The 27,344-nt window shown below is 43.6% G+C and overlaps 1 protein-coding gene across 1 annotated transcript in view; it reads left to right on the top strand.

Moving 5' to 3' along the window:
- The first annotated feature begins 755 nt into the window (after positions 1 to 755).
- The window catches only part of LOC140364808 (hypoxanthine-guanine phosphoribosyltransferase-like), a 30,552-nt gene continuing 3,963 nt past the window's right edge, over positions 756 to 27,344 (top strand). The window contains exons 1-6 of the mRNA XM_072451180.1: positions 756 to 921; positions 1,889 to 1,995; positions 2,468 to 2,651; positions 20,347 to 20,412; positions 25,098 to 25,115; positions 26,820 to 26,902. Of these exons, the coding sequence (XP_072307281.1) occupies positions 889 to 921; positions 1,889 to 1,995; positions 2,468 to 2,651; positions 20,347 to 20,412; positions 25,098 to 25,115; positions 26,820 to 26,902 (491 nt within the window). The 5' untranslated portion in view covers positions 756 to 888. The remainder of the gene's footprint in view (positions 922 to 1,888; positions 1,996 to 2,467; positions 2,652 to 20,346; positions 20,413 to 25,097; positions 25,116 to 26,819; positions 26,903 to 27,344) is intronic.

Below are 27,344 nucleotides of genomic sequence, written 5' to 3'. Positions count from 1 at the left end.
TTGTTGTTGAAAAAAAATAAAAGTTCCAGAAATCAGATTGTGGTGCGAGTGATTATATTTGAATGTAAGAGTTTTTTTATACGTTTTTTTTTAATAAGTTATCTGTTTCTTTATTATTATACTTCTGTGCCTAATCGGTTTTATACCTAATCTGTGTTGCAACAATGGAATTTCCCCATTGTGACACAAATAAAGGTTATTTTAACTGTTGCTTGTAATCATTATAACAGACAGTGATTGTTTTAGATTGTATTTCATTATTATGATTAGTTGTTCTGAATCATTTACCCATGGCCTAAATTTAGCCATCTCAGTTTAAATGCCAAGTTTACTGTAACCTACAATCTTAATATGAGCTCAAGAATCTTTCAAATAAAGCTACTATAAAATGTCTGCATACGTTTTAGTGCTGCACAGTATATCACTATAAAAAGTATCATCATAATAAAGTGCAACAAACTATCTGACTTGACTGTTAGATAATTTTAAAAATGTGTTATTAAATGAAAAAAAGCCGCTTTTTAACCCCTTTTAAAATGCCTAATAGCCTCTTTTCTCAATGTTACGCTTTTATTTTGACAGATTATGACTAGTAAATCGCATTTTAGTTTCAATATCACTGAATTTATTGCGTGAAAATGTATATTCCATGAGCCTTTTTAGCTCCAGAGTGGCTTCTATTGAAAGGACCTCCTCCATCTCCATCTAGTGGCCCCTGCAGTGGCCACAGGAAGCCGGGCGTCACATGAAGCTGATTATGTGTAATTCGCTGTGACTGGAACAGCGCTGTCCTCTTGTCCAAATGACTCCAGTGTGATCCTGCATGTGCTCCGGGTTGAGGACCGTGTTTAGTGCTTTAGTTTGTCGATCAGACTTTGAGGGAAAAAGATGGAAAACGGAGGAGTCAAAAGAGGCATCGTGGTAAGTTTACACGAAAGTCATTTGTCAACTGTTTAAGAAGTCAGATTACAAGAAGATAAACTGTTACGTCAAGCTATTTGTCTGATGGGAGTAGTTGTGGTAGTATTAGCATTAGTAGTACCAGAAGTAGAATTGGATATATAAAGAGACATAAGTTTAATGTAAAGGAATATACGGGGTGGTGTTCGTAATATTAAGTATTTCCTTACAATATTGTGTGGTAGTTGTTTTGGTATCACAACTAGATGTTCTTTTTTGTGGGCAATTTTGTATTATTGGTTTTAAGTTATAACAAAAATGTAAATACAAAGAATAAATGGTTCGGTAAGAATGCAGACATAAAGGTAAATACACAAAAGAACACAACAAATTAACAAATAAACTAGAATTACAGACAATGAAAAAGAAAAAGAAGAAGAAATGAACCCAAAACAAAGTAAGGATTCTAAAGAAATGAAAGAGGAGACAAAGAACCATGAAATAAGTAAAATATTTTAGTGATTTGAATAACTATGTATTATGAAAACAGCTTTAAAGTGCCCCCTACTAAATTATGAAAATGTTATCAAAGAATGGCACATTTTTTAGGTTTATAATTTCACTTCCTGTTTGTAACTGATGACATCAGGAAATTACCCAGCAAACACTGGGCAAAAACTAATGTCACATTTTTTGGGGGGATGGATACAAACATATGAGAGCTCCTTTATTTTGTTTAATAAATGTTTAGAGAGGAGTCAAAAAAGTTGCTTGTGTGTAAATTGTGCATACATTTGGACTGGAATGAGTGTGATGTCCCTTCCTGTCATTTTCTACAGATTGATTCAATGTGTTCTCCACAAATACCTACTTGATTTATGTGTACAACAGGTATAAATACACCAAATAATATCAAACTTAGAAAACTGTAAAAGCCTTTCATAGGCACTTTAAGCTTAGATATTGTTTGATCTCTTTATGTTTCCAGATAAAAGATGAGTGGCCTGGATACAGTCTGGACCTGTTCACTTACCCCGAGCACTACCACGAAGACATCGAAAACGTCTACATCCCACATGGCCTCATCAGGAACAGGTAAACACTAAAATGTCTCACTTTGGTTTTTAAAGGCAACATATTGTGATAAATGAACTTTGATTAGCGTTTGCTGATTGATTCCTGCATATTTGACTTGATCCGGTACTGTTCTGCAACTGAGGCTTGAGAGTTCGGAAAATCAGAAAATTCCTGTTTTCACCTACGTCCTATTCCCGCCCACATCCCTTTATTTAATTGTGATGAAAAATGAAGACTCCGAGTGATGCATGTTTGGGTTTATATATCATGTCGCCACTTTGCAAACATAAAAACGTGTAAATAACAATCTGCTGCTCGTTACAGTAAAATGTCACTAAGATTTTGAACAGGAAGTTAATAATTAACCTTCTATTACTAAGCCATGTTAGATAAATAATGTGGTTTACAATCAACAGCATGTAATGATGATCTACTGATGTAATTGTTCCATAATAAGCACCTCTCCTTTAAATGTATACATACTGTGTAGGATTGAGCGACTGGCCCACTACATCATGGAGGACTTCTGGGACAACAACATCATGGTGTTGTGCGTGCTGAAGGGAGGCTACAAGTTCTGTGCCGACCTGGTGGAGTTTATCAAGGTCCTGGGACGCAACTCCAACAAGTATCTGGAGACACGCGTGGAGTTCATCCGATACAAGAGCTACCTGGTACACTAATTTGACACTATACCACAATTATACTGTAGGTATGTCCAGAGGTCATCCATTTATTACACAGAGTTGCCTTTATAGACACTTTTAAAACTGGGATTAACCACAGAATATCACAAAATATGAAAAATCAATGAATGAACAAAAATCAAATGTTTCATTTTATATACTAATATATCACATAGAATATGACAAACAACATTTTCTGTGAAGATTGAATACAATTTGGTGGTTGTATTTTTGTCATTCTTTGTAAAGACAAGGCAAATGAAAACTTACCTTGGTTTTAAAGAATTGAAATCATTTGCGTTTGTATTTGATGTCAGTAAATCTTTGGAATTGTAGCTTGGTTTTAAATGTGGTTTATTAGTCTATTAAAGGCGGTATGGACGATTTTTCTGTGATTTGAGAACGCAGGCGGAAGTGCGCATGCGCCCTCCCCCGTGTGGACTGATACAACACACACGTGCGTTTGTTTATTAGCGCAACGGATCGCATCGCATCTCTCGTCTCCTGTAGATTTCTGTCCACTTCTGCGTCAGCTTGAACTGTCTTTATCCGTCTTCATTTTGCCCCGTACACCGAGGGAACTATATTATGATAGATCAATGCGCTTAGACACGCGGAAACGTGGGCACGAACCGCACGCGGCTGCAGGTGAGCGGTAGGTGCGTTTTATGATTGATACGTGGCAGGACAAATGATTTATCCACGCCACGAGGAAATATGATAAAAAATTTGCTGAAAAAAATCGTCCATACCACCTTTAAGTTCTAATTGTATTTAGATTTAGGTGCATGGTTGCAGAGCGGTTAGCGCTCTTTCCTCCCAAGAAGGAGATCACGGGTTCTCCGGCTTCCTCCCACTGTGCAAAGACATGCATGTGTTATTGAATGAAAATGAATGAGAGTGAATGTTTGTCATGTGTCTATGTCTATATGTTCGCCCTGCCAGGGTGTACCCCGCCTAAGGCCCAAAGTCACTGGGATAGGTTCCAGTCACCTGCGAGCCCTAATGGGAACAAGCGGTAAAAAAATGAATGAATGAATTTAGAAATTGTTCAAACTAAACTAGTTTTAAAAACTAATTAAATTGTGCATTTAAAAAAACAATATATGAATTAATTCAGCTTTTAGAATTTGATTTGATACATTTAAATAAATGAAAATTTTAACTATAATTTTATTGTTAAATGAAATAATTATATAATTCAACTCTTAGTAATAAGTTATAAATTTAAAAAATGTACTCGTTTTAAAAACAAAATACCTGTTTAATTTATAATTCTGCTAATTACACCATCTTTAAATTGTAATTTAATAGAGCAATTCATTATTCCTTAGGCTTTTCCTTTTAGCCTCAATACTTTACTTTGCACGTGGTCCTTTTGCTCCTCCCATCAGAAAAACCGTAAACAATCCAAATGTGCTGAGGAGGGAACGCACTGATCCAGGTTGCCTTGCAACGGCTGGACCAATCAGAAGTACTGGTCTGAAGTTGTTCGTGTTGTTGACATCGGGACTAACTTTATCCACAAACATTACAGTAAGTCACTTTTTAAATCACAATGCCATATGTATTAACCCCTGCCACGTTTACCCTACGCCCATTTGCTTTGATGAGCCAGTGTGGATACAGAAATGTTTACAAGTTATTCAGAAATCGTGATATTAGCATTGGTTAGCGCCTTATGCTAGCGGACTGTTTCCTGCTAACAAGGCTAACGTCACAGCAATATTATTTATTACATACATCAAGCAACAATGAATATAAGTGACAGCCAGCTTTACAAGACGAGGGTTAATGCTTTGTTTATGTAATACATTTGCTACAAATAGGACTTCAGACACAATGTATTTTTGTGTAACTGTGGTATTTGTTTTATTGCAGATTTGATGAATAAAAAAAATCAAAGAACATCTCGCCTCGATGTCCAAGTGGAGAGCCTGACCACAGGTGACCAGACACAACACAACAATAAGGTAAGTTAGTAATAACAATATGATTTTGAGAACCCCATTAATGCTATGATTATGATGAATCAGTGCTTATATTACAAGTTAATATTTGTTATTGCTGTTGGACTGTGTTGTGTTGTTTACCCATTGGCGGACTAATAATGGTTCTCTTATCCAACCCTCTTTTTCTCCATCCATACCCCAAGGATCTTAACGTTTTGCAGAGCAGTGAAATGCATTTATAAAAGGATTTTCTCTGATATGTGATGTGTTGAAGTCAAGCCTGTGACCTGTTGACTGTGCCCTGCTGCTCTGTATCCTACATGTGCAGGCCCACATCATCTCCACACTATACAAACTACACCCTCTAATATGTATATTCATTTTCTATATACATATTTACATTTTAACCTTGGAGTGCCTAAAGCTTTGCAATGGGCCCCCAGAGGTTACTAATCACAGAACTAGTCAGCTTGAAGTATAATGAAGAAATTACTCAAATAACTTTATAATTCAATTATTCTTCCCAAAGTAGTTTTTATACACTTTAACTCCTACATGAATAATATTAGTGTGCATAATATTTGTGTAACTACTCTTGAGTAGTACTTCCCACTTTAAGTCTACAAGTGACAAAAGTTTTATGTTGACAATATGCAATTATTTTGAACGTTTTTATTTCTTGCACTGCAACTTCATATACTTCAATACTTTTATAACTTGTATTTGACACATTTCTTGGACCATTACTTTGTACTAATTTGAAGTCAAATACTCCAAACTCTTCTGATGATTCATTTTCATAGAATCTTACAACCAAAACAAAGTCCCCGAGAGGGAGACCACTGCTCCAGACATACTGTATTAGATTTACGTGTGCAGCTAACACTTTAGTCATTTAACCAAAGCAAAACTTTTCCTGTTCGTATTAGTGAAGGTTTAATTGTGCATTCTTTGTCTCTGTTTCTCTGCAGCTTTTCCTCTCGTGTTGAGCTGAGCTGACTTCATGCAATGGCTGGAAAAAGGAAGAACGATGGAGAAAGATAGCTTCAGTTTTTCTTCTGCAACTTGTAAATAAAGATAACAGTATACCATTATCACACTGTGTCTTTACTGTCTGCATTTACAACAGCCTCGTGAACAATTAGAAATATAACGTAAATTGCACACAACTATTCATAAAGCACATGGGGAACCAATTGTAAAATGCTCAAAACATTGAAGTGACTTGACTGTGTTTCAAAGATAAAGATGTAGCCTGTCCCTTTACTTCAGCAGAGAGCTGGTAATGTCCCGACACCTACAGTCTATGTCCTTACTTTCCCCTCATACAGTTTCTTGATTTGTTGTTAAGTATGTTAGTATGCTTGCATTAAGCCTCGTGTCACTGTGAGTAGGTGAGGTGCTTCACTTTAAGGGTGTGTGGGTTAATCCAAAAACGCTTTGGAAGTAATGAAACAATACAAAGAGTTTTTCAATGCATTAATAAATGTTTTTATTTACAACAATGAGCAACTGAATACAAAAAGTAAAATGCACTTTAAAAAAGAATCTGCAACGGGACAGTCTGAGGCTGGTACGATGGTGCGGGATGAGAGGGCACAGGAGCATATGGGCACATCCTCGTGACGGGGCCATATGCAGGCTGGAGCATAGCCTCGTGCTCCAGACGTATTTTGCGTGCCCGTTCAAAGTACGGGGCCTGCTCCTCTGCAGACAGAGACTTCCAGCACTTTCCCGCCTCTTGGCTGACTACAGATGAGTTTGTGATTTTGAGATGGTGCTGGATTTTCAGCCTCTGCTCAGCTCTGTACAGCATGAAGGCGTTTAATGGCTTCTTAACGTACGAGTTGATGGAGTCTCGCTTTCGCTTCCTGAAAGAAGAAAACATATAAACCTTAGTGAACGCAGACTTAAATCCAGAAACTTACACAAGAAGCTAGTTTGTAACCATTTTTCCTCATGTCCTGGTTATCATGACCTTATCTAACCAGAATATTTGATCTATTTTCATGTTACCTTGAAGTGACATTGCTGGGTGCCATAGAGACAGAGCCACGTGTGGTAGAAGGCGTCCTGGTGTACAGTGTCTGGCTGTTGTTACAAATATGAAAAGAAAACATATTTGTCGGCACATGGATTGGCTGAGAAACCGCACAGGTCACAGGTCGCTTGCTACTCAGCTGGTGAGCAATTGATGGTGTCTCTTGCGCAGGTATGAACGCTGGCATTGGTGGTGCAGAACAAGGCACTTCCACAGAAGCAAGTGCTGGATTTTCAGCCAACATGGCCTCAATTGATGCAGTGAAAGTGGACCTTATCTCCTCCCAGTCCATAGTATTCACATAGGCCTCAACATCTATGGTGCTCAACTGCTCAGTGCTGACTGCAGGCAGTGAGGCCAGAGGGGCCACAGGAGATGGTGGAGGACTTGGGCTTGACCATTCGCTGTCCAGAAAGTGGTCCAGAGTGCCAGAAGCCTTCAGGACGACCTCCAGAAAGTCCAGTCTGGTTTCTGGCTCCATGCTTGTCCTTTATGGAGAACTATAAAGATACAAAAAGATGAACTATTAGTTCATGGTCAATGGATTTTCCTGCGATGCTATGAAATGTATCAAACGTCTGCCCAAGTATTATCAGAAATCGTCATCCTAACTGTAAATGTAAGTAAGACGAGAAACAATTTGACAGTAATACCAAAAAGGTGGCAATTTGAACAAGAAGAGCCTAGTCAAGCCACACAAAGAACATGTACTTACCAGTTGTACTAAGGTAGTACTGACAGAGCTGTTGGCACAGTACTTTGTAGTAGGTAGTACGTACGTAACACGCAGCAGTGCTTCTCGATATCGATGTGTGTTGAGCTATGCTCGCAAAAGAGTACAGGGTGCGACCAGACAGGTGGATGTTGTTGTTGTTGTTGTTGTTGTTGTTTTATGGCGGTTGGCATCCGAGTGTTGCATTACCGCCAGACTTTATTCCTTAGACTGTTGTTGCTGTTGTTATTGTTTTATGGCAGTCGACAGCCGAGTGTCACATTACCGCCAGACTTTATTCCCCAGACTTTGTCGTAGTCCTAAAAGTTGTTCTTCCAGTGCTTTGACCTCCAGCGCTTTGACAAAGCCCAAGAGGTCATGAGATGCCTTTGTCATTGTATCCTATAGAAGTTCTTCCTCCCCTCAGACTTTGTCGTAGTCCTTAAAAAATCTTATTCCATTGCTTTGGAAGTACAAAGCCCATGAGGTCATGGGACGTCTTTGTTGTTTTACAAAGCCCATGAGGTCATGGGACGTCTTTGACGTTTTATCCTTTAGAAGTCCTTCTCAGTGACCAATTGAGTCCAGTATGGCCAATCTTCATGCGGGCGAAGGCCCTTTCCTCCCACACGTTCCTGCCCATAGACCCGCAAGGACCCACACTACCCTGTATGTGATAGAGATGCCGTCCAGTAACACAGTGGCTCCAAAATTCCTGCCAAAGGCCGACCACATGACTCTTGATAACAGGCTTGATTTCAGATTTGCTTAACTCAACCGCCACATCAATTGATGGCCGCCTAAGGGAACGTTTAGCCAGTGTATCAGCCATTTCGTTACCATCCACCCCCACATGCGCAGGGACCCAAAAGAAGGAAACCCTCACATCCTTCCTGGACAGGGAGAGCATCAGACAGAAGATGCCATTCAACACATCCTGTCTGCAATCCGATTTCCCAGATTTAATGCTTTGCAATGCAGAAAGGCTGTCAGAGGCCACCACAATGCCGCAACACTGCAAAGCAGATTCCGCCCATTCCAATGCCAACCGTATCGCTATGAGTTCCGACGTGAAAACAGAAAGGCGATCTTGACCGCCAGCCCCAGGTCAGGCACAAAATAAGCGGCGCCAGTACGCCCACTCTCAGGATCCCTAGACCCGTCGGTATAAATAAACACATCACCTGAGTGCTTATCGATGAGCGCTTGAACGGCAAACTGCGGTGCCCTCCCAGCGACTCCACTAAGCTTGCCATGCAAGCTAACATCAACAGGAGCCGGGACAAACTTCCACGGAGCTATAGCAGACAAAGCCACCGACGGGCTCACACGCAGATCACCAACCCCCGCAAGCCGCGCCTTCGCATTTCCTACCTGGCTAAAAACCATACTGCCAGCCTCATTCTGCCCCCCATTAACCCTGAGAAAGTCCCTCACCGGGTGAGAGCTCGTATGACCTTGCACATTCACCCAGTAAGCCAACAGAAGTTCTAGCCTCCGGAGCCGTAGCGGCAATTCCCCCAACTCAACCTGCAGCACCGAGACAGGGGAGGTCCTAAAAGCCCTACAGCAGATGCGCAAGGCCTGGGCTTGCTCCACATCAAGCTTCTTTAAGTTAGTCTCAGCCGCAGACATGTGGGCTATACAGCCATAATCAATAGCCGCCCTCATGACGGCCCGATAAATACCCAGGAGCGACCTTCTGCTGGCCCCCCAGTCCTGGCCGGATAGACAACGAAGCAAGTTATTCACCCTTTTGCATTTACCACTGACCTCATCAATGTGCTGACGCCAACTAAGCCTCTCGTCAAAGGTGACCCCCAAGAACCTCACCTCCCTGACCTGTTCGAGCACCTGCCCATGCAGTCGAAGGGAGACGTCCCTATGCCCATTGAAGAAACAGATCACTTGAGACTTCCGTACAGACAGTTTAAACCCCCACTTCAGGGTCCACTGCTCCACCTGCTGTATTGCCCTTTGCAGTTTCGCCTCGTAAAACCGGAGATTCCTCCCTCTCACCCATAGAGCGCCATCATCAGCATAAAGGCTCCTCCCAACAGACCCATCCACGTCGTCAAAGATGTCCTTAATCATAACATTGAACAAGATAGGGCTACACACACTCCCCTGCGGGATCCCATTCTCTACCTCATAGACCCGAGAGTAAGCAGCGCCCACTCTAGTTTGAATACGCCGGCCAGACAGAAAGCTCCGGACCCAGTTAAACAGTTTACCCTTCACACCACACTTCCGCAGCTTAATGAGGAGCCCATCCTTCCAAACCATATCGTACGCCTTCTCCACATCAAAGAGCACCGCAATAACCTTTTCTTTCTGAGCCCTGGCCAGCTGGATATCAGATTCCAAACACAACACGGAATCCATGGTGTTCCTGCCCCTACGGAAACCACTCTGGTGCGCGGGAAGCAAACCCTGACTCTCCAAGAAGTAATCCAACCGCTCGGTAACCATGCGCTCCATCGTTTTCCCGAGCTGCGACGTCAAGGCAATCGGCCTATAACTTGAAGGGTCAGACGCTGGCCTACCCGGCTTCAGAACCGGCACTACCGTAGACTGTTTCCACGCAGATGGAACACAACCTGAATCCCAAACACGGTTGAAAAGACCCAGGACTAGCCCAAGCGTGTCATCAGTCAAATGAGAGAGCATGTCATAGCACACCTCATCTTTACCCGGGGCTGTCTGTTTCGCCTTAGAAAGTGCTCTCCTTAGCTCAAACAAACTAAACGGAAGGTCAAGGTCATCTTGAGTCGAAGGCTGGTGCCCAATCAGCTCAGAATTCTGGGCCAAAGTACTCTCCCTGTAGTGCCTTTCCGCAGGTGAGAGATTGTCAGAGCTGTGCACCGACACAAAGGTGCTGGCCAACAGTTCAGCTTTGTCAACGTCGCTGACTGCTTCAACACCATTCAGTATTAGGACCGGGGTCCCATGACGGCGCTCAACCCCATGCATCCGCTTAATCATCCCCCAAACATCCCCGAGACGCGTTTCTCTCCCAATTTTGGAACAATACCGCCTCCAACAGGCACTCTTGGCCGTTCTTACAGTTTTCCGCACAACAGCGCGGGCCCTCTTGTAGTCAATGAGGGCACCCTCAGTGTGGGTAACCCTTAGCCGGCGAAACGCCGCATTTCTCGCCCTAACAGCATAACCACATGCTTCATTCCACCACGGCACCCGCTTCCTATGTCCACTACCACCACTCTTAGGAATCGTGCCTACCGCTGACTGCGTGACGAGCGAGACAATTGCACTATTGAGATCATCCACCTGAGTCAATCCTCCTTCCTGCAGAACCCTAGAACCATCATCAGCTTTCCTCAGGAAAGCCCCCCAGTTCGCCCTTGCCAACTGCCACCTCTGGATCCTCGTCCCCCTGACCACACAGCTCCCAAAGCCAATCTCGGTGCGGACTAGATAGTGATCGCTACCAAAAGAAAGATTACCAAGAACCTCCCAACTACAAACACCAGCTAACTCCTTGGACACAAGCGTAAGATCTATTGCACTTTCCGTACCGGTCCCCATATCATAGCGGGTCCCACTCCCATCATTCAGACAAACCAACTCCCTTTGATTGATAAAACCCTCTACCACCTGCCCATACCTATCGGTACCACTACCGCCCCACAAAGCGCTATGCGCATTAAAATCCCCACACCACACGGCCTTTCCCCGAACATCCTTACCGATACTATGTAAGGACTCTAACGTTAACTCACCACACGGATTATAAAGGTTAACCACAGTAACAGCTTCACCACCCAGCCAGACCCTCACCGCCAGGGCCTCCGGCGCTTTACTCACACTGACAACAACGTAATTTAGGTCATCTCGGACAAACACAGCCACACCTCCGCCTCTACCCTGCTCCCTATCATTCCTAACACACACATACCCTTGTATCCCAAAGCCCACCTAGGTTGTAACCAAGTCTCCTGCACGCACATAACGTGAGGCTTGTTCAACAAGGTAGAGACAAAATGCTTAAATTCCTGGCCATTAGCACGAAGACTACGCGCATTCCATTGCAAGACAACCACCGCCATTATGAGCCCCCGGAACCTGACGGCGCATCGGGAGCCCCCCCACTCCCACTGCCAGAATGGGGCAGGGTGCCTTCCCGCAGCGCATCCTCTATCTCCGTCCACTCGGGACCCCCAGCTCCAAAGTACTTCCCTGCAGCCTTAGCGATGATCCTAGTCTTTTCGGATCTCTTCTTGGTTTGACCAGTACAGTTAATCACTTCCACCATAAAGAGGAAGAAATCTTTCCTCTTCACAACCAGTACATCCTCCGCACCCACAGGGCCTCTGCCCGTGGAAGCCACACTTACAGGGATCCCAGTGGGGACCTCCCCCTGGCCGCGGGCAACGCTGCTCCCTCCCCTGTCGCCTAGGTCACCAGCAGCACTGGCAGCCCCCACTGCATCCACCTTCACCTGACTACCAGACACCTTCTTGACCGCATCCGCGTAGGATATGCCTTGAGAGGCTCTAACTTTTTGCACCTCAGCAGCCCTCTTGCTGAACACGCATCCCCCGTAGGCAGAGCTATGCCCTCCCCCACAGTTACAGCACTTGAGTTTTGCTCCTTCGTCACACTTCCCATACTCGTGGCCTCCTGCACATTTACCACACCTCTGCTTCCCTCTACAGACCGCTGCAATATGCCCAAAGCGCTGGCACTTGAAGCAACGCAGGGGCGGCGGAACATATGGGCGTACGCCATAGCGCATGTACCCAACGCACACCACACGAGGCAGGATCCCACCTTCAAATCTAATCATTATCGACAGGCTGTCACACCTTACCCCATCCCGGGTCACCTTCAACCGCCTAGCATCCACCACCTTAGCTCCAGTCAAATTCTCCTTTATGTCATCCACAGATGTCGTCGTAGGGACGCCTACGATAACTCCCCTGACCGTGCCTCTTACAGCATCAGACACAAGAATGTCCTTCCCACCCAGACACTTAGCTTCAATCGCCTTCCTTTGCTGAGCCACGTCCTTGCACACGACCAGCAGCGAGCCATCCCTAAGGACACTCGCATGCTTGACCACTCCCACAGCTACAGTCAGGCTCCTTGTCAACACCATCGGATCCCACCCCTTAAAGGACGCATTATCCTGCGCAAGCTTTATGAACACCTTACACTCTGAACTCACATCCCCGATATCTGCAACCCCCCCGCCCTGCTCCTCACTGAGAGAGCCCTCCATAGACGAGCAAGAAGACGCCCTACGCTGCACAGGATCAGTGGCTCCAGGGGAGTCCTCCCCGCTGTTCATATCGTCACCGACCAGGTCACGCCTCCTCTTCCTCTTCCTCGTCATACGCACCGAGGCGTTCCTCTATGTTGCCGTAATATCCAAACAACGCTCAATAATCCACCGTCAGCGTGTATCTTCTGTTGTTTGCGAAGGCACAGTCTCTGGCACCCATTCAGAGACTTTTCGTAGTCCTCAGACTCTGTCGTAGTCCGTAAAATGGAGAGACTGCAAATGACCCAAAGTCACGGCCTGTATTTATAGTCAGGAGGCGGAGCTAGAAAATAACGTTCTAGTCACGTGCCTAATGTCACTGTCGCTATGTGCGTGGTGACGTAAACCCTGGCAACAAACATTCAAATAAAAACATCTATGCTAACAATTTCAACACTATGTTTTCAACGAGTCATAACACAGCGAATTTAAGTTTTACAACAAATGCAATTAGTTTGAATGAAAGCTTATTTTCTTAGGTTTCTAACGATATCTTACTTGATTGGCTTTCCAAGCAAATAATGTTCAGTAGAGCTCCTAAAAGTCCAGCCATTTTCGGGTTTTTAGTGAGGTCAGGGGTCAGCAGCCCGCAGTTCTATAGCCTCATGCGGCTCTTTAGCGTCCCCTACTGGCTTCATGGAGCTTTTCCAAAACTGTATGAATGGAAATCGAGGGGGGATATATTCTTTGTTTTAATATGGTTTCTGTAAGAGAAAAAACATGACATAAACATTCTTAATATTTTCCAATGCTGTAAAAAGGTTTATAATAAATAAATAGATAAATAAATCAACAAGCAGCTGTTTCTATAAAGTGATTTCTGATTTGTCAGTATATTTGGAATGACAGGGATATTATTATGTTTTATTGCTCAGGTTTGAGGATCAGCCTGTTGCTGAGATAAGAGGAGGAAAAGAGAAAAGGGTGCTGCCACTGGATTGTTCTACATTTTATTCATTTGCACTGATTTTGTTTTATAGAGTCTTCTTACCTTTTCAAAAGGCTGCTGTTTTATTGTTATAATTTCAGGCTGTATTTATGTCCACTGTTGCCCTGAAATGGGGGAAAGAGAAGAGGATTGTCTTGTTATTGAGGTTTGAAGAGGACTGCATTTTTTTCCTGTTTCGAATCCTCAAAATAAAAATGACACAAAAAATCTGATTTCTTAATTGTATTTCTATATTTTCATCAATGCAACAAAACATAATACATTAACATTGTAAGTTAAACTCAAAGCACCAAATATTGTACAGCAGACTAGTCACGTGATGCGTCACTCTCTCCAGCGGGCGCTGCAGGGAAAATAAAAATTTAATCAGGAATGTTCATTATGTATTTGCAGCCTAGTCATTTTAATAGTAGGCTGTAAGTGTATATTAGCTTTTTTAGCCTGTATTCTCTTCATATAAGGCTTATAGAAGGCTTTTCATTTTTTGCAGCTCCAGACAGATTTGTTTTGTTTTTTGTTTTTTGGGCTCTTTGAACATTTTGGGTTGCTGACCCCCTGGGTCGGCACTAGATCATACACTCATCAAATCAAATCAAATCAATTTATTTTTGTAAGGCCCAAAATCACAACAACAGTTGCCTCTGAGGGCCACAGGGAGAAATGAATCAACAATGTCTGTGGTGGCGAGGGAGTCAGACAATGTCTGTGGTGGCGAGGGACGATGTCCCAGGGTCCTCTGTCCTTAGACTCTCCTTCTCGGCCAGGAAAAACTACAAAAAAACCTCTTTGGGAAAAAAGCGTAGAAACCTGGAGGAGTTCCAGTGAAGGAGAGATCCGACTCTCACAGACGGACAGACGGACACGAGGGAGACTGGAGCTGGACCCACTCTTCAGGCAGATGAGGGACTGACTGAGGCGAACTGGACCCACTCTTCAGGCAGATGAGGGACCGACTGAGGCGAACTGGACCCACTCTTCGGGCAGATGAGGGACCGTCGGGGGCGAGCTGGACCCGCTCCTCAGGCAGATGAGGGACCGTCCACACAGGGCAGGGACCACTTCACCAGGGGAGGGGCATCTGGGTCCACAGGTCCTCAGGGGTGAACGAAAGAAAAAGAAGGCGGTGAACAGTTTGCAAGTGGAATTAAAAAATAAATATTGTTTGATAGCATAAGTAGTCAGAAGAAGAGGATAGTGCTCAAGCTGTCATACTTCCCCCAGCACAGTTACTCCTAGGGCAGCGTAGCTAAAGCTGTGGGTTTATGTTTCATAAGCGATTTCGAAGAGGAACGTTTTAAGCCTGGACTTAAATGAAGAGACTGTGTCAGCATATTTAACATGGGTCGGGAGCTGATTCCATAACACAGGAGCTTGGTAGCTAAACGCTCTACCTCCTACAGTACTTTTAGAGACTCTTGGGACCACCAGAAGGCCGGCCTTCTGAGAGCGAAGAGCTCTGTTTGGATGATATGGTTCTATAGCATCTTTGAGGTCGGATGGGGCCATGTCATTTATGGCTTTGTAGGTCAAGAGTAGAATTTTGAATTTGATTCTAAACTCGACAGGGAGCCAGTGAAGAGACTCCAGCACCGGTGTAATGTGCTCTCTTCTTTTTGTTCCTGTTAGTAATCTTGCTGCTGCATTTTGAACCAGTTGAAAGCTTTTTATGGAGCTTTTAGGACACGCTGCAAGCAGGGAGTTACAGTAGTCTAATCTAGTCGTTACAAATGCATGGATAAGTTTTTCGGCATCACTTTTATGCAAGATTCTTCTGATTTTGGCTCTTGTTGCGCAAATGGAAATAGGCTTTTACAAGCTTGATTTATATGAGCTTTAAATGAGAGCTCCTGGTCAAATAAGACTCCAAGGTTTCTTACAGTAGAACTGGAGGCTACACTGACATTGTCCAGTGTGACTATCTGCTCAGATAGAGAGTCTCGTAGATGCTTAGGGCCAAGCACAATGACCTCGGTTTTTTCAGGGTTAAGAAGCAGGTAGTTTAGTGTCATCCAGGTTTTTATCTCCTTCACACAAGTACTAAGTCTGTCTACTTGATCGCTCTGATCAGGTTTCATTGATAAATACAGCTGAGTGTCGTCTGCATAGCAGTGGAAGTTAATGCCATGCTTTCTGATAATGTTGCCTAATGGTAGCATATAAAGAGTAAACAGAATTGGACCGAGTACCGAACCCTGTGGCACACCGTAAATTACTTTAGAGCAAGGTGAGGAGCTCTGGTTTACATTAACAAATTGGTACCTATCAGATAGATAGGATTTAAACCAGCTCAGGGCTGTTCCTCCAACACCTACATCACATTCTAACCTCTGCAGTAGAATGTTGTGGTCAATGGTGTCAAACGCTGCGCTGAGGTCCAACAGAACCAGGATTGAGACCAGTCCATCGTCAGCGGCTCATAACAAATCATTTGTGACTTTAACTAGTGCAGTTTCAGTGCTGTGGTGGGCTCTGAACCCTGACTGGAAAACTTCAAATAAGTTATTGTCCTGCAGGTGGCGACAAAGCTGTTTTACTACAACTTTTTCAAGGATTTTAGAGACGAAGGGAAGATTTGAAATAGGTCTGTAGTTTACCAATAGGTCGGGATCTAGATTAGGCTTTTTCAGAAGAGGTTTAATGACTGCATGTTTGAAGGACTGTGGAACATAGCCACTTTCGAGTGAAGTATTTATTATATTAAGAATAGGGTCTATAATTAGGGGGAGAACGTCTTTGAGGAGTCTGCTTGGAATGGGGTCTAGGACACAAGTTGAGCTTTTAGAGGACATAATGGCTGAAGTTATCTCTGCTTGATCAACAGCTGTGAACCTTTCTAAGTTTACAGGTGGATTTATATGGGACGTTAGATTTACAGCTTGGGCTAGTTCAGGGCTAATAGTGGGAGTAATTTCATCTAATTTATCTCTGATTGTTTTTATTTTATTGTTAAAAAATAGGAGGAAATCATCAGAGCTAAGTGTAGCTGGGATTGAGGGCTCTACTGCACTGTGACAGTTTGTTAGCCTAGCTACAGTGCTGAAAAGGAATTTAGTGTTACTTTTGTTGACTTCTATTAGATTTGAATAATATCTGGTTTGGGCCTTACGCAGAGCCTGCTTATAGGACAGCAGGCAACTTTTCCATGCTTTTAGGGATTCTTCGGTGTGAGAGCGACGAAATAATCCCTCTAACTTTCTAACTTTTTGTTTATGTGAACGCAGTTCTTGGTTGTACCATGGGGAGGCGCGCTTTGGCCTAATGACCTTCTGTTTTAACGGCGCGACAACGTCAAGAGCAGACTTCAGAGAATTCATGGTCAAGTCGACACATTGATCACTTAAACTGGGACTAAAGCTGTTCTCAGCAGGATCACATGACATGTCACTGAATATTGGCTCTATTATTTCTTTGAATTTTGAGACAGATTTTTCAGATATTGTCCTTTTCATTATAACTTTATTTTGTGGGACTGGATGATCTTTAAGAATAAACTGAAAGGTAATTAGGAAATGATCTGACAATATAGGGTTTTGAGGGAGGACAATGAGGTCACTAATCTCTGTTCCATACGTTAGGACAAGATCCAGAGTGTTCTTGTGAGTGTGAGTCGGTTTATTTACATTCTGAGTGAAACCAATGCTGTCACTCATAACTCCCGGAAGTCAGAATTCGAAAATTACAGAATCCAATATGGCGACCCTCATGGCGGCCCAAATCACATGCCTGGTACATTTCCTGTCTCGGAACATTGAATCTTCATACTTGTAGATCCTGGGTTCGACTCTCGCTCTGACACAAAATTAATTTTGAGTTCAAACTTCTGTAACTTATAGATTGGCTGGAATAAATGAACAGATGAGCTAACATTTAATTCCCCCCCCCCCCCTCATCTCCTAACTACTACAAAAACCTAGGGTTAGGGTTTAGGGTTAGGGTTAGGTTTTATGGTCAAACACTATCTTTGTGCATACTATACTACGTATGAAGTGGAACAGACTGTAATTCAACGAAAAAAAGCTTTTTAGAGAGAGACAATTATTGCCTGAGCTGTAACAGCGGGACCTTTCTCGGTTGCCGCCATGTTGGATTCAGATTCAGTCACTTTCGTCCCGATACCGTATATTAACTGTTTATTGTCTGTTATAAATGTTTTGTAATCAAGACTTTTGACAGTAAAACAAATAATTGAAAAAAAACTAGCCGAATTCTGATTTCCGTGAGTTAGGAGTGTATGATCTAGTGCTGACCCTGACCCCTGAGCTAAGCGGTACTATGGTCCAAATATTGACCCTTGCACTGTATGGTCAGACACGCTTACCTTTCCGACATTTCCATCTTATTTGATGGAGTTTTCACTTGAGTTGACCGTATTTTGCCTTTGTCATAATGCTGCGGTGTTTACTGACAACTGGCAACTACTTTTTAGTTTTATTTGCACAAAAGTACAAAAGTGTGACTTCCTCGTCTGTCAGGATACTGCGTTCTCTAGTGGATGTCTTAAAAGGGCTAAATATTTTTCTAATTAAAAAAAAAATAGATTTTGTGAATGTTTTTCCAGACTGTTAACTATCAAAAATACTGACGATATAGCCTAACAAATAAATAATTATATATTTTTAATTTAGACTGTTTCATTATGTGGGACCAAATTATGGAAAATACCGTATAATTTAGTAACAATATGATGCAATGAAATCTTTTAAAGTCATTATTTATTGTAATTCTTTATTTGTAATTATAAAATTTTTACTTTTTTGTTGATGACACCAATATCGTTGTCAGGAGAAACTTCATTCACAAGTAACTGATGAATTAAGTCAGTTATTTATCAAATTAATTCAAATCTAGTCTAGTGTCTAATCAGTTTAAAAAAGTATTTGAAAGGGAGATGAGGAAATACCTGGAAGAGAATGTGTCAGAAGGAGAGGTGTATGTAGGGTCAGAGAGTGAGGGGTCTGTCCTGTGTCATGTAAGAGGGGTGTAAGGTCAGAGAGTGAGGGGTCTGTCCTGTGTCATGTCAGAGGGGTGTAGGGTCAGAGAGTGAAGGGTCTGTCCTGTGTCATGTCAGAGGGGTGTAAGGTCAGAGAGTGAGGGGTCTGTCCTGTGACAAGTCAGAGGGGTGTAAGGTCAGAGAGTGAAGGGTCTGTCCTGTGTCATGTCAGAGGGGTGTAGGGTCAGAGAGTGAGGGGTCTGTCCTGTGTCATGTCAGAGGGGTGTAGGGTCAGAGAGTGAGGGGTCTGTCCTGTGTCATGTCAGAGGGGTGTAGGGTCAGAGAGTGGTACCATTAATAATTAATATAAATAGCAAGCACTTATTTGCACATCATCTCATTAAAAACTGGATTCCCCCTCCCCCATAGTCTGTTTTTTTTTTATATTTAACCGATCCTCCATCCCTGCATGAATGGACTTGGCCTGTAGATGTCACTGTTGTTCATCCTAAGTGTGTTGGACAGGACATCTCAAGGACAACTCACTTCAGCAGCTGCAGCTCTGAGCTCATGAAAACACTGTCCAATAATTAATACAGGACACGCTCATAATCTGCGACACCTGGAATGAATAACTGGACCATTACGTTTTGAGAAATGTCAGACAGGTTTTAGTACTTCCCTCCCTGCGTGTGGCTCATTCTTTGTATTTCTGCAGAAAAGGGAGGTTTGGCTGTAATTTTCTGGCAATAAAACTGTGACTCTATTGTTTTTGGTACTGTTCCATTAAATTAAATGTAAAAATGTGGAGAATTTTATTAAAACAAATAGTGTCAGTGCACGACATGTAAAAATATTGAGGCAATTCAAGTATTTTAAATAAAGAAGTGGATAATCTAGGTAGTATTATTTTAAGATTAAATGGGAGGACAAACATGAGTCAGACCAAGAAGCTGTCTTTTATTGAAAATACTTTAAAAACTAATCATATTTAGTAATAATTGCGTACACTTTTCCTCAATCTATATTCATTAAATGGATTTGTGCATTTTTATAGGGCTGTAATAATACTATTGCCCATTATATAACACTTTTTGGACACTCAAAGATGCCTCACATTACATTATTCATTCATTCCACACTCAGTGGTGGTAGCCTTGGGCAGACTGACGAGGAAAGGCTGACAATCTGCACCATCGGCCACCACCACCTACACTGACGCACACCACATTCATATAAGGCTCCACTGTGGGACTTGAGCAGGCCTGGTGGACAGGAGGACAGGAGAGAGAAGAGATGCTGGAATAAATAGTAGAAGACAAACAGGATGACATAGATGACAAAAATGATGGCTGTAATTAGCTGTCAAAACAAAGGGTGCACCAAAATATTGAAATATCAGGCTCTTTATTGAACCGCACAGACACACACACTTTGTTTTTCACATTTCAGAATATTTATTGACAAATCTAGAAAGAAAGAAAGCAAACGTATTCCTCGTTGTGGTTGTATCGGTTACAGTGTGTGTGTGTGTGTGTGTGTGTGTGTGTGTGTGTGTGTGTGTGCGTGTGTGTGTGTGTGTGTGTTATTATAAATTATTTACCTTTGTGGTAAGCACTGTTACATATTACAACCCAGAAAGTCAGCGCACCCACAAAGAATTGGAATTAATTTGGACTTGCCAGTTTTGACTTGAGGCCAGTGTCTTAAGTTTAAGTAGGGATAGAACCACCGACCTTTGGGTTGGTGGGCGAACACTCTCTAACCACTAAGCCTCTGCCCCAGTTACATCTTCACATTGTTTCTTTCCAGAATGATCAGTCAACTGAAGACCTGCACATTATTGGAAACACCGACCTGTCCTTTTTACGTGGAAAGGTATGTAATATCGTACAAAGTGAACTCTAGGGGGCGCTGTTTGTCAAACTCTCACTATTCACGGGTCCGAAGTGACGTCACACATTCGACAAAAGGTCTTAAAACAAGGGATTTCTCTTCTGTAACATCCCCAAAGACCCTGTTGGTCCAGAAATGTGTGACTGTGGTCAGGTGGGACCAGTGGACTTCCAGAAATCTCTCCAGACTGTGGCTGAGCTAGTAGTTAGCAGATGGCTAATGCTAGTTCATATACTCTTGCACTGACCACAAATAAGTCACGTGACTGAAACCCATGGATAGTCCTTTAAAAGTTTGTGAACAAAAACATTTAATTTCCGTAATGCAAAAACATGAAGTGGAACTAAATGAGATTTCAATGGAAAAACTGGAATGAACCTCAGAATATCACAAAATATGAATGAATGAATCACTCAACTTTATCACATAACCATGAGATTTTCAGATTTTACTGGACAAATCCTCATAGAAAAGTGAACTCCACTATAATTTTCCATTTTATCTAGATTATATTGTATACTTTACCACAAATTATACTTTTGTGAAGCTCAAATATAATTTTGAGGCTTAAAAAGTAGAATATGTATCTATCCGTTGTGATGAAAAAGCAAACTAACTGACCAATGTCAACCCTGGAAATTCAACAATATCACTTCATTTTGTTATAAAGACTTACAGCCATTTTTTGCATTTAGATCTGAAGTCCGTTTTTTATGGTTTAATTCATTTTACTTCCAGTGACCTCCATTCTGGAATCCTAAACATTCTGACGACAAAGCATTTGAAAAGCTTTATTCATCACTATATTGCTAGAGTTTGTGTTTACTTGACCTCCAAACTATCTTATGCAACTCCACAATTGCAGTTAGAGCACATCTCAGCACCACTTTCTCTTCTCACCTTGTAAAAAATCCTTTCTAGCTCAACATGTAATACGTTTCCATGCGTGTTTTAGCCATCAGCAGACACTGTTGAAATAGGTGAGTCAGGCCGGGGCATGAATCACTCGATGAGGTCCACGCTCTTATTTCAATCCGTCACCAAGTTTCATGTGTTCAACCCTGAGCTGGTGTAATATCACAGTACAAACATGTTCGTCACACACGCTGGCAAACCTCACTCGAGAGTTAGACCGAGCTGATAAAGTTTAGTCCAGAGCGTTTCATTAACGGGTTATGATGAGTGTTTGATGACAGAGGAGGACAGGAGAGAAGATGCTGGAATAAATATGTAGACGACAAATGGGATGACATAGATGACGGCTGTAATTAGCTTTCAAAACTAGGGGTGCGCCAAAATATTGAAATATCGACATATTGTGATACTAAATTTGGCGATGCAGTATCAATATCGTGGGCTGTTGCATCGATATATCGCCATGAGTCAATTTTGGTATGATTTCCCCAATTATTTTATTTTATTTTTTGTGGCCGGGTCTTACCCCACGGGGCCCGGCCGGGCACAGCCCGAAGGAGCGACGTGGGGCCGCCCTCCCGTGGGCCCACCACCCGCAGGAGGATCCATAAGGGGCCGGTGCAGAGAGATCTGGGCGGCAGTCGATGACAGGGGCCTCGGCGACCAGATCTCCAGACACAGAGACTAACTCTGGGGACATGGAATGTCACCTCGCTGGGGGGGAAAGAGCCTGAGCTTGTGCGGGAGGTTGAGCAATACCGACTAGATATAGTCGGCCTCACCTCCACGCACAGTTTGGGCTCTGGAACCCATCTCCTCGAGAGGGGCTCCACTTCTCTGGTGTTGCCCACGGGGAGAGGCGGCGGGCTGGTGTGGGCTTGCTTATAGCCCCTCAGCTCAGCCGCCACGTGTTGGAGTTTACCCCAGTGAACGAGAGAGTCGCGTCCCTCCGCCTTCGGGTGGGGGACAGGTCTCTCACTGTTGTGGCGGCCTACGGGCCGAACAGCAGTGCAGAGTACCCGGCCTTCTTGGAGTCCTTGGGAGGAGCACTGGACAGTGCACCAAAGAAATTCTGGCAAACCGTCCGGCGCCTCAGGAGGGGGAAGCAGTGTCTCACCAACACCGTTTACGGTGCGGGTGGAGGCCTGCTGACCTCGACTGGGGATGTCGTCGGTCGGTGGAAGGAATACTTTGAGGATCTCCTTAATCCCTCAGTCACGTCTTCCGAAGAGGAAGTAGAGACCGGGGACTCAGAGGCTGGCTCATCCATCACCCAAGCTGAAGTCACTGAGGTTGTTTGCAAACTCCTCGGTGGCAGGGCTCCGGGGGTGGATGAGATCCGCCCTGAGTACCTAAAGTATCTGGATGTTGTAGGACTGCCTTGGTTGACACGTCTCTGCAACATCGCGTGGCGGTCGGGGACCGTGCCTCTGGACTGGCAAACCGGGGTGGTGGTCCCTCTGTTCAAGAAGGGGGACCGGAGGGTGTGTTCCAACTACAGAGGTATCACACTCCTCAGCCTCCCGGGTAAGGTCTATTCCAAGGTACTGGAGAGGAGAATCCGACCGATAGTCGAACCTCGGATTCAGGAGGAGCAGAGTGGTTTTCGTCCCGGTCGTGGAACACTGGACCAGCTCTATACCCTCCATCGGGTGCTCGAGGGTTCATGGGAGTTTGCCCAACCAGTCCACATGTGCTTTGTGGCTCTGGAGAAGGCTTTCGACCGTGTCCCTCGGGGTGTCCTTTGGGGGGTTCTCCGGGAGTACGGGGTCCGGGGTCCTTTGCTCAGGGCTGTCCGGTCCCTGTATGACCGGAGCAGGAGCTGTGTTCGCATTGCCGGCAGTAAGTCAGACCTTTTCCCAGTGCATGTTGGACTCCGCCAGGGCTGCCCTGTGTCACCGGTTCTGTTCATAATTTTTATGGACAGAATTTCTAGGCGCAGTCAGGGGTCGGAGGGTGTCCGGTTTGGGGACCACAGGATTCCATCTCTGCTTTTTGCAAACGATGTTGTCCTGATTGCTCCATCAAACCCGGACCTGCAACATGCACTGGGACGGTTTGCAGCCGAGTGTGAAGCGGCTGGGATGAGAATCAGCACCTCCAAATCCGAGGCCATGGTTCTCGACCGGAAAAAGGTGGCTTGCCCTCTTCAGGTGGGTGGGGAGTCCTTGCCCCAAGTGGAGGAGTTCAAGTATCTCGGGGTCTTGTTCACGAGTGAGGGAAGGATGGAGCGTGAGATTGACAGTTGGATCGGTGCAGCGGCTGCAGTGATGCAGTCGCTGCATCGGACCGTTGTGGTAAAGAGGGAGCTGAGCCGAAAGGCAAAGCTCTCTATTTACCGGTCGGTCTACGTTCCTACCCTCACCTATGGTCATGAGCTTTGGGTAGTGACCGAAAGAACAAGATGGCGGATAAGGTGAGGAGCTCGGCCACACAGGAGGAACTCGGAGTAGAGCCGCTGCTCCTCCACGTCGAGAGGAGCCAGCTGAGGTGGCTCGGGCATCTGTTCCGGATGCCTCCTGGGCGCCTCCCTCGGGAGGTGTTTCAGGCATGTCCCACCGGGAAAAGGCCCCGGGGAAGACCAGGACAGGCTAGAGAGACTATGTCTCTCAGCTGGCCTGGGAACGCCTCGGGATCCCCCCGGAGAAGTTGGAGGAAGTGTCTGGGGAGAGGGAGGTCTGGGAGTCCCTGCTCAGACTGCTGCCCCAGCTACGCGGCCCCGGATAAAGCGGCAGAAAATGGATGGATGGATGGATTATTTTATTTCATTTCGTTTCGTTCCGTTCCGTTCCGCATCGCTTTATTTATTTATTTATTTATTTATTTATTTATGGTCCACCAGGCCAAGTTACAGGTCAGATCTGTGAAGAAGCGAGCCCTCTCACAGTAAAAATGCATGTTTTTCCATGCAATAATTTGTTTCCATCCCGCAGCAGGTTGGATTAATTCTATGCTATACTTGGGCAAAGCAATAACATCTCCATGGTAACAAGCAGGAGGCAGTTTAACCCCTCAATGTCAAGTGATTGTTTTTTGTTTCAGATTTGGGCTCTTGTCAAAACACAACTAAATGTGAAAAAAACACCTTTATAGTCTAATAAGGAATATGCTAAAATATATATTAACCACATAAACAACGGTCCATGTGTTTTGAGTGTTTTTTGAGAGTTGTGGGTTAGTTGAAGAGTCCTTTATCTCCCCCTGCCATTTGCAAACAAGCTGGCTAAGCTCTGCACAGATAAACTAAACTATAAAATGAACTCAATAGAACAGTTTGAATAATTAAACATTTCCATTTCACACATAAAGAGTTGGATTTACAGCTCTATTATGACATAACGAGATTAATAACGCTCATGCTAATGCGTCGTTCTTCACTGTTATGTAACTTCTTCAGGTGCAGAACGAGACTGTTTGCCCACATTCTCTCCGACCTCTCGTCCCAAACCATAGATACCCCGACCCCGCCGCACAAAGACCCCCACAGGACTGCGCCCGGGGGAAACAAGGAGCCGTTTGAAAGTGCGCGACACCCAGACACTTGGTGCAGACACAGATGTTCATTATAAGCAGGAGGAGAATGGTGTGCACTGGCTAAGACCCCGAGGATGGTTACTATAGATACCGTCGCTAACAAATGGAGGTTTGGCATTGGCACAGGCAGGCGCGGCTGTATTGACTGTTAAAAGAAGGTGTTCACAGTTATAGGTGTTGTTTTACTAATGCGTGTTTTCTGTCTTGTGTGTTCACAGTGTGTACTGGTGGTCGAGGTGAGTATCACGTGTAAACATTGATAAACGGGTGCTCAAATTTTTGCAATTTTTAGTTTTCTCATAAACAAATACAAATTTCACTAAAACATATAGTGGGTTTAAAATGTTACTTCCTGTTGGACTTGAGCAGCAGATGTGACATATGCGGAGGTAATTCTACAACTGTTTCCTAGCAACCATATTGTAAACAAGCACCAACATATTTAAATGACACGATAGTTATGATTTGACAAATAATAATACCCGATAACAGCTTTACTTTGTCTGAAAAATTCAAATTATCTCTGTATTTTGGATGGAAATAGATGGAAGTCGCTTATTGATGACATCACAGAGGGATTCTGTTTTAACTCAGCGCTGCTTCCTGTAGTTTTTAACTTTAATTTTTCAACTTGACTTGACTTCAATAATATAAATATTTACCACATCACGCACCAATCATTGTAAGTGCAAAAACTGGAAAGCCTGATTTATATTTCTTGCTTCATTTAGTTGACATATTGGATACAACAACAAAAATTATACAAAAATGGGTGAATCTGGGGTTGTAGTTGGTTTTTAGATCACACCAGCATCAAGATGCTGGCGGCTTGTGCAAAGGCCAGAACAATCCCTAAAATGGCTCCGCTCAAAATCATGGCCTTCCCCACATCTCTTACCAGCGCCCAGTCTCGCCTCCCAGCTTTGAGAGAGGAGAATAATCCCAATATGGCCCCCAATGCAGCCCCTAAAACAAAGCCATCCAGGAAGTACCTCCAAACAATGTGGATAATCATACGCCGACAGCACGGCGGCAGGGCCATCGTTATGAAGTTACTTCTGATTATTGTGGATATTCTTCTTCCTCTTCTTCTTCTTCTTCTTCTTCTTCTTCTTCTTCTTCTTCTTCTTCTTCTTCTTCTTCTTCTTCTTCTTCTTCTTCTTCTTCTTCTTCTTCTTCTTCTTCTTCTTCTTCTTCTTCTTCTTCTTCTACTTCTACTTCTTCCTCTACTTCTTCTTCTTCTTCTTCTTCTTCTTCTTCTTCTTCTTCTTCTTCTTCTTCTTCTTCTTCTTCGGTGTTTTATGGCGGTTGGTATCCAAGTGTTACATTACCGTCAGACTTTATTCCAGCTGGCCTTCTTCCACTCCAGACTGTATTCTATGACTGTATCGTGGATCACTTTTACAACTTGCAGGTCCACAAAACAGATTCAAAATATACTCACTATAAAGACAAACTTGATGAGATCAAATCGGAAAAGAATGGAAGGCCTGTGATGTCATCACGCACTCTATCATGCAAAAGCTGGAGCGCCCTCTACTGGACACTGCACTAACTAGAAAGACATGCGAAGGTGTAATCTTCGATCAAACACATAAACTGCGGGGCCTTTGGTACAGCCGCCCTCCAATGAATGAAGTACATTTGCTTTCAACAAAAGGCTACTCAACAACAAACTATTTAAGTTTAGAATTAAGTAATTAATTAAGTATTTTTTTACAAGCCATTAAAATCTTGTCAAGTACTTACTTTAAGGCCTGGGAGGGAGCATTATGATGATAAAAATAAAATAATAAGTTCTCCTGCAGTGTCTCCTCTTAAAAATGTATGATGTGTGTGTGTGTGTGTGTGTGTATCTGTATGTGTGTGTGTGTGTGTGTGTGTTGCATTGTCATTCCTCGGTCTGTCCTTCCTGACGTGTCTCTTTGCTCTGTCCTCAGGCCATGGTGGACACAGGGAAGACCATGCAGGCCCTTCTCAAGCATGTGAAGACCTTTCAACCAAAGATGGTCAAAGTGGCGGGGTGAGTGCTGCTGTTTCCATAGTGATGGGACTACACAACCAGAGTCAGCTATGCGGACATGACAGCTCTTTGAATCATGGACTGCTCCTACTTTGTAACTCTTCATCCACCGCTCTCTGGCAGCCTCAACTGTTTGAGTGACAGAAGTTGTGATTTTCACATTTTGTTTACAATATTCACAAGTAAAAAAACACAAGTCTACTTTATCTACACAGTCAACGTAAAAAAAAAGGTTGGATTTAGATGTACACATTGTCTGCCCACTCAATACAAGCACACACACAGTACACATACACCAGACATTAGTATATTTATGTCTCACATGTGTCTGAGGATTATGGACTGTAAATAATAAAAGGCACAAGATATAATGCAAGATTCGGACAAAACTCATTTTGTCCGAATTTTGACGCTCAGACTGTGTCGTGGGCCGAACATAACG

The sequence above is a fragment of the Eucyclogobius newberryi genome, unplaced genomic scaffold, assembly GCF_026437365.1.
Source record: "Eucyclogobius newberryi isolate DKJ021-1_F unplaced genomic scaffold, fEucNew1.0.hap1 SCAF_18, whole genome shotgun sequence".
Classification (NCBI taxonomy): domain Eukaryota; kingdom Metazoa; phylum Chordata; class Actinopteri; order Gobiiformes; family Gobiidae; genus Eucyclogobius; species Eucyclogobius newberryi.
This window is presented reverse-complemented; position numbering and strand designations above follow the sequence as displayed.